This window comes from Ctenopharyngodon idella, chromosome 9 (assembly GCF_019924925.1).
Source record: "Ctenopharyngodon idella isolate HZGC_01 chromosome 9, HZGC01, whole genome shotgun sequence".
NCBI lineage: Eukaryota > Metazoa > Chordata > Actinopteri > Cypriniformes > Xenocyprididae > Ctenopharyngodon > Ctenopharyngodon idella.
In genome coordinates this window covers 3,920,312-3,927,949 of record NC_067228.1, presented here as the reverse complement: position 1 = coordinate 3,927,949, position 7,638 = coordinate 3,920,312, and the positions used below count along the sequence as shown (strand labels likewise).

The window sequence follows — 7,638 nt, the reverse complement described above, 5'->3', positions numbered from 1 at the left end:
TTTTTCAAAGATTATGCATTCTCTCTCAAAGATATTTGCGTATCCTCGCAAAACTTTTGCGTTTTCTCGCAATGCTATTTGCATATTTAAAAAAGCATTTCTTTGTATTTAAATCCAAGTTCAAAATGAGGCACTCCATTGTGAATGTACAGAGCTTTCTGAACCACTGCCAGCGGTTCACAACAGGCTTTGCGAGAGAACGCAAATATCTTTGCGAGAGAAAGCAAAGTTTTAGAGGGAACGCAAAAGTTTTGCGAGAGAACGCAAATGTTTTGTGAGGGAACGCAAATATCTTTGAGAGAACGCAAAAGTTTTGGAGGGAACGCAAATATCTTTGCGAGAGAACGCAAAAGTTTTGCGAGAGAACGCAAATGTTTTGTGAGGGAACGCAAATATCTTTGCGAGAGAACGCAAGTTTTGGAGGGAATGAAAAGTTTTGTGAGAATGCAAAAGTTTTGGAGGGAACGCAAATGTTTTGCGAGAGAACACAGGTTTTGGAAGGGAATGCAAACTTTTGGAGGGAACGCAAAAGTTTTGCCTCCCATCAAAATACTTTTTCCTCCCATCACAAATTTTTTCTTCACCATGTCCCTTTAGGGGCTCCATAAAATAAACTCTAAAAAATAACAATAAAAAGAAAATAAACAAATTTACAGTAAAATACCATTTTCCAGACAGCAATATACCGTAAGAACAATGAATTCTGGGTAATATTATGTGTAAAATGACAAATTTTACCCAGAATGCACTTTTTTTTTTACTGTATAATACTTCTGTATATTACAGTGCATTCTGGGTAATATTTGTCATTTTCGAGAAAGTAGCCTTAAGGCCTCTTTTCTTAAAATGACATATTACCCCGAATGCATTGTTTTTATGGTATATTCGATGGAAAACTGTATTTAATTGTGTAAATTTGTTTCATTTTAATAAAGTTATATTTTAGAGTGTAGACAAATGCTTAAGAGTCTATGACTGGATCATTATTGCAGTGATTATTATGTTTCTAGCATGTTCTAACCCTAAATGATGGAGTGTGTAGCTTTTCATGTCTTAAACAACCATGTATTAAGATGTATCATGGCCATATTTCAGGATGACAAAGTCAAGATTCATCAGGCTCAAACTGTGAAAGAATGGTTGGGAGGGCGCATGAAGAACCATTTTCACACAAGAAATCAGCACCTCTGAGTCCAGACCTTAAATTCACTGAAAGTCTTTGGGATGTGCTGGAGGAGACTTTACAGAGTGCTCACCTCTTGCATTGTCAATACAAGATCTTGAAGAAAAATTGATGCACCTCTTGATAGAAATAACATCACAATATTTATTGGTTGGCTGTTGGTTTACATGAATGGTTAAAAAGGCTTTTAAAGGTTTGCAGTGGACACCAGCTTCAGATGGTTAAAGAGCTGTTTATCTGTAATGGAAAATTAAATGGTTTAGATTCTGCCTGAGTTCAAGCACCACAAACAACACAGATTTAAGGTCAATTCTATTTTGTGCTCTTGAGGGCAGAGCACTTGTAGTGAGAGCTCTAAAAAGAGAATTACTGACATATGTGCATTTTACAGACCCTACACAAAGCCAAATATAGTCACTTTATTTAATACTGTTTTAAAACATGAGTAGACATCAGTGTGAGGTAAGCAGTATTCTAGTATTCCTTTTGAAACACTGCCAAACAGTAGTATGCTACATTGTTGTCACATTACCTCACTGTTGCATGAGAACGGCATGCAATTATCAACTTGGAAATAAAAACAGTTGCATTTTTTATTCACTTTTAGGCAAAAATGTTGTAATGTTTGCCAGTCTTTTTAAATAAAGAGTCAAAAAGAGACACATTGAAAATGCAAGGTCAAGCACACTGCAATTTGGGATACAGCACTGTGTGTGCTCTGTTGTAACATTTTGGCAAAACAGATATTGCATACAGAAGTGGCAGCTGTAGCCCGACATTAGTGTTTTGAAATCTTTATTTATTTCTGTGTACATAATGAAAAATATCGATGCTTGTTTTTAATGCTCAGGTAACACTGGATGTAGTCATATCAAAACATTTCTTATAAAGTTCATTGATAAGTGTCAGTATATGAAATTATAGATGAAATCAGGATTGAGCAAACACCACACTAGTCATTCTGTCATGATCTTAAAGCCGCTCTTGCTTTGTCCAAGATATCTTTTCTGATCCGTGGATAGTTGGGATGTGCGTCCAAAACCTGAGGGTGTGAGACAGTCAGACAAACACAAGAATTTTTTTCATTCATTTTCTCCGTAGACATTTTAAAAGACTTCAATAAAAAGCTCTAAACCATGAACCAAATTAACATATTCTGAAATGATTCACAATATTACAATTCAAAGCAAAAATGTATTTAAAATACCCCCCAAAAAACTTTGTAAACCTTGCAAAAATTCACATTTGAGAGACTATAGTTGGCCAAATTCAAGAGAGACTGTCTGTGATCTATGATGCCAGAATTATTAAATCACACATAAGTTTATATATGTATGTATTATATATATATATATAAAGGATTAAATAAAGATACAATTATTTTATAGTACATTTAAAAATACAATGGAATTTTTTTCTTTTTTTATTTGTATATGAATTTAACATTTTCAAACCTAAAATCAGCAAGCTTATATTTTGGCGGGTTGCCAAGAAGTAAGTATCCATTCGGAGGGGCTCATGCCTATGCCCTAATCCCTTCAAACGGGAGAGCTTCGAAGGGATGAAGGGTGTAGGGGTCAAAAAAACCTCTTTTTTTGGAACGCACTTCTGCGTCATCTTAACGTGACAATCAAGGAGGCGCCTTCGTCGCACATTTTGTACGCTGGTTGACCCCCAAAAAACACACTCTGAACGATGAGTAGATTGTGCAAGCTGCGCCTTTTGTTTAACGTTAATTTATTTATTTTTGGTTTATCGCACCTTATTGTATATTGTGTCTATGTATTTGAAACATTTAAATGGACTGATGAAGGCAGCTGTAAAGTATTTTTGTTGAAGTAGAATGTCGTTTTGATCATAATGATGTACCAAATCTAACACGTATAAATATTAAAAATACTATACATACATTTACAGGTAAAATCGAACTCTGAGCCTCCTGTACCCATTCTGTGACGCCAAACAACTTCCCTGTGCAAAGGATCATGGGGGCCCGAAGTGTCCATCAGTTGTACCCTTCGAAATCCTTCATTCTGAAGGGCCCTTTGAAGTGGCCAGTTTTGAGCACTTCGGTTTGGAACGACCCTTCAATATGGCGGCCATGATTGTTTTCACGCCGAAGTGCCCTTCAGAGGGCGATTATATCCCGTTTGGAACACACCGCGAGTCCCTCCAGGAATCAGGTCTCTTTTAGGACCCGAGTGATCCTATTGGTTCAACAGACTTTTAATGGTTAGTATTTTTAGTGCCTGATTATAATTTCTGCAAAATTACATTATGATTTATATCGTTTAAAATGCGTTATAATGACCATTAATGTCTTTTAAATGACATGGTTCATATACTGGTATATAACTGAAGCTAGAGGTTGTGAAATCATGCATTTCTTGTTCTTAATGGCTTTTTTTAGTTAGCTTATGTACTAGCATAGCACACATCTACCCGATTAGCCTGCTAGCTTAGCTTTTATTATATTAAGTATGTTCCAATATAGTTCCCAATTACATGTTCCACATTAATGATGTTTGTGTGTACTTAGCATGACAATTAATTTATTAAAAATGTATAATAGTAATATTATATACCACATTGCTTTATTGTGTAAAATTAATATTACTTTTACAGAACATAGTATGTTGCAACAATCCTTATCCTTATAAAAAAAAAAAAAAAAACATTTTTAGGCATGATTATGTTTCCAGTTTGTTTTATTATGCAATGCATTATACAATATTTATATTTCAAGCATGTTGTTTGTGCACTTAATGTAATAAACATCATACAAAAGTGAAATAGGTTATAATTAATCAAGACATCATGATAACTTTTGATCAGGCATTACTGCCTGGGTCCTAAAGGAGACCGATTCCTGGGGTGGACTCTAGATAAGTCTGTCTAGAAAAGTTTGAACATTATTTGTAAAAAATTGTTTCTCTATGGAAAAAATAAAAGTGATTTTGCTTCTGGAATCTGCCTGTTGTTCTCAGTACAGTATTTCCTTTAGAAATTCAAATTGCATACTCACTTTATGACACACGTCTATAGCATCCACGTGTCTTTTGGCCTTCAGGTAATTGAACGCAAGCTTGTAGCCTGGTGAACAGACAGGATGCTGATGTCAATGAGGGATGTGCACACACACATACACACACAACAGAGCGTCTGAGGGGCTTTAATCCTACCGATAGTGGGGTTGGTTTGATTGCTGTACTTCCAGGCCAATTCATAATTCATGGCAGCATCTCTGAACGACTGCTCCTTCTCCATAATGTAACCCATGTACTCATACGCCTTGCAGCAGGACTGTTGTAAAACAGGTTAAGACATCAGTCTGTTATTGGCATCAGTGTTATTTATTATTTTGGATATTCCGTTTTGTCAAATGAAGAGCTTGCAAGGGGTAAGAAAAACTAAAACTGAATTCCAAAAGGAAAAACAAGTTTATTTTTCTTACCCTACTGGCAGATATTTTTCTTGTTTTCAGCAAAAATCTCACTTAATTTTGATTAATTTTTCAGAAAATAAGACTTAATATCTTCATTTAGCATCTCAAGTAACTGTATCTTGATTTAAAAATATTTAGAAATTTATACTGATAAACAAGACAAAAATACTGAGGACTTTTTGCGGTGAAAAGATTTATTTCACTAGATCATTTAAAAAGAGCCTTTTTTTTTTTTTACCACGTTTGGATTTAAATGTGCTTATCTTTTATTATTTTTCAGTTAAATTTCCAGAAATAATTGTAATTTTAAACAAAAATAAATCAGCACCTTGTTGTGGCGTAGGCACCTCTTCAGTAGCTCTCCAGCCATGTCATATTTTCCCGACTGGATGTAGATGTCCGCCAGGAGTAGCCAGCTCTTTTCGAACTCATCCGCATCTCTGATGTTCCAGTTCATCTTGGCAATGCGTTTGAGCTGATTTCGGGCTCGAGGGGTTTGCTTCAGGATCATGTAGGCAGTGGCCATGGCCAGCAGCGCAGGAACATGATCTTTCTGCACAGAACAAACAGATTTTCTGGAGTAGTTGAGTGAATAAAGCTGTGAAACATGAAAGAAGAGGATTTCCCTCATATCTGTGGCTAAACATTTCTTAGGGGCCATCCACACAGAACACGTTTTTGCAATGAAAAACAGCGGGCAGTGGAATAAAAAAAAAAAGCTCTTGATCTTGAGTGGCGAGTTTTTAGTATGCCGTGTCGTGTGAGAATCTTACCTCACTCTCTATCAACATTAAACTGATGCTTCGCTCTTTCTTATTTGAAAGCAGGCGTCTATCAGCGGACTGATCTACGCCTACTTTCAAATGCTCCCGTGTGTATCTGTGCAAGGGCTTGGTAAAGAGTGTCATCGATGTCTGTTTATAACATAGTTTTGAACCGTTGATCATTGTAGCCAATCACAGAAATATCTGATGAGCGCGTGAACACTCAGAGGCATTTACGAGTCCCCACAACAGTGCTCAAAGTGTCACATTTTTTAAATTTCAGTACCAACTTGGTACCGAAGTCGGTACTTTTGACAACACTACATCATTTGTTGTTAAGTATTTAGTTACAGGTCCAGAAAACAAGAAAAAATATCTTATGTCATTTTACTTATCAAGTAAAAGCATCTGGATTTAATTTTTTTAAATATATATTTAGACTGGAAACGAGACAAAATGGCCCCTAACTCTTTAAGTTAAGCTCTACTGACAACATTTATGGCAAAATATTGATTGCTACAGAAAACAATTTAGCATTTTTAAACTTTCATTCTCTCAGAAAACGGAGAGCAAATGACAACAATGTTTAGTCTTAAACAGGAGTAACAAAAGTTTCCTCCATGAAATAAAAAATAAAAAAGGCAATTGCGACTTTTTATCTCACAATTCTGACTTTTTTTCCCCCTCGCAATTGTTTATATCTCACAATTCTGACTTTTTTCGCATTATTGCGAGATATAAACTCTCAATTGCGAGTTATAAAGTCAGAATTGCAAGTAATAAGGTAAATTTATTATAAATTATAATAATATAATTTGTTATAATGTCCAATTGTGAGGGGAAAAAGACTGACATTTTTTCTAGAATTGCGAGTTTATATCTCACAATTCTGACTTTATAACTCGAATTGTGAGTTATAAAGACAGAATTGCGAGACATAAAGTCAGTAAGACTATAAGACACAATTGCAAGTTTATATCAAGCAATTCTGACTTTATAACTCACAACTGAGTTTATATCACACAATTCTGAGAAAGTCAGAATTGCGTTATAAAAACTCGTAATTGCGAGAAAAAAAGTCAGAATTGTGACTATATCTCTATATCTCGCAATTCTGACTTTATAACTCGCAATTGTGAGTTTAAATCTCACAATTCTGAGAAAAAAAGTCAGAACTGTGAGATAAAAAGTCGCAATTACTTTTTTTTATTTAATGGCAGAAACAAGCTTTCATACAAAAGACTACTGTATAACATACACTACCAATGTTTTTGAAAGAATTGTTGTCTTCTGATCACCACGGATGCATTTATTTGATCAAAAATACAGTAAATACAGTAATATTGTGAACTAGTATTGCAAAATAGATGTTTTCCATTTGAATGTATTTTAAATGTAATTTATTCCTGTGATCAAAGCTGAATTTTCAGCATCATTACTCCAGTCTTCAGTGTCACATGACCCTTCAGAAATCATTCAAATATGCTGATTTGCTGCTCAAGAAACATTTCTTATTATTATCAATGTTGAAAACAGTTGTGCTGCTTAATATTTTTATTTCAGGATTCTTTGATGAATATAAAGTTCAAAAGAACAGCATTTACTGTATTTGAAATAGAAATATTTTGTAACATTATAAATGTCACTTTCGGTCAATTTAATGCGTCCTTGCAAATATAACAGTTCTGAACGCTAGTGAAAGTTTGCCTTGAAGGTGTGATTCAAGCATATACAAAAGCGGTGTACATGTGTGGGTGTGTGTGTATTCAACACATGCACACAAATATCCGTCATGTCCTGCCCACACACCTCACTGTTTGCGATTTCAATGAAGACGTTGAGAGCTCTTTCCACGTTGGCTTTCTGCTTGGTGGCCAGATAGCAGTAGTTCTCCAGGATGCGCAGCTGTACGTGTCCCGCTGGGGTTTGTGGCTTCAGCTCCTTTAAGAGCTTCTCCGCTGTTCTCACGGCCAGCTGCTCGGACTCCTGCTTCTCTGTAGAGTTTCTGAACCCAAACAAATGAGGTGCATCATTAGTAAGACTGAATAAAACTCAATAATAGCTTATGCAGAATAAAACACACCAAGGGAATATTGGTGAAGTGTTTTCACACATGGTTTGTATCAGACATCTGAGGCACCTGGTATTAAGATCCGTCTCAGGTGAACTGATCACCACTGTTCAGCTGAGACAGATCACCATTTTCACTTGGCAGGAACATGAATCTCAAATGCATCTCCTGTGGC

At 35.5% G+C, this 7,638-nt stretch overlaps 1 protein-coding gene across 1 annotated transcript in view; it reads right to left on the bottom strand.

Annotated features, from left to right (window-relative positions):
* Positions 1-1,307: 1,307 nt before the first annotated feature.
* ttc21b (tetratricopeptide repeat domain 21B) overlaps positions 1,308-7,638 on the bottom strand; it is a 29,210-nt gene continuing 22,879 nt past the window's right edge. Inside the window, exons 25-29 of the mRNA XM_051905146.1 lie at positions 7,202-7,397; positions 4,957-5,181; positions 4,366-4,486; positions 4,209-4,276; positions 1,308-2,225 (exon numbers count right to left, since the gene is read on the bottom strand). Coding sequence (XP_051761106.1) covers positions 2,148-2,225; positions 4,209-4,276; positions 4,366-4,486; positions 4,957-5,181; positions 7,202-7,397 — 688 coding nt within the window. The 3' untranslated portion in view covers positions 1,308-2,147. The remainder of the gene's footprint in view (positions 2,226-4,208; positions 4,277-4,365; positions 4,487-4,956; positions 5,182-7,201; positions 7,398-7,638) is intronic.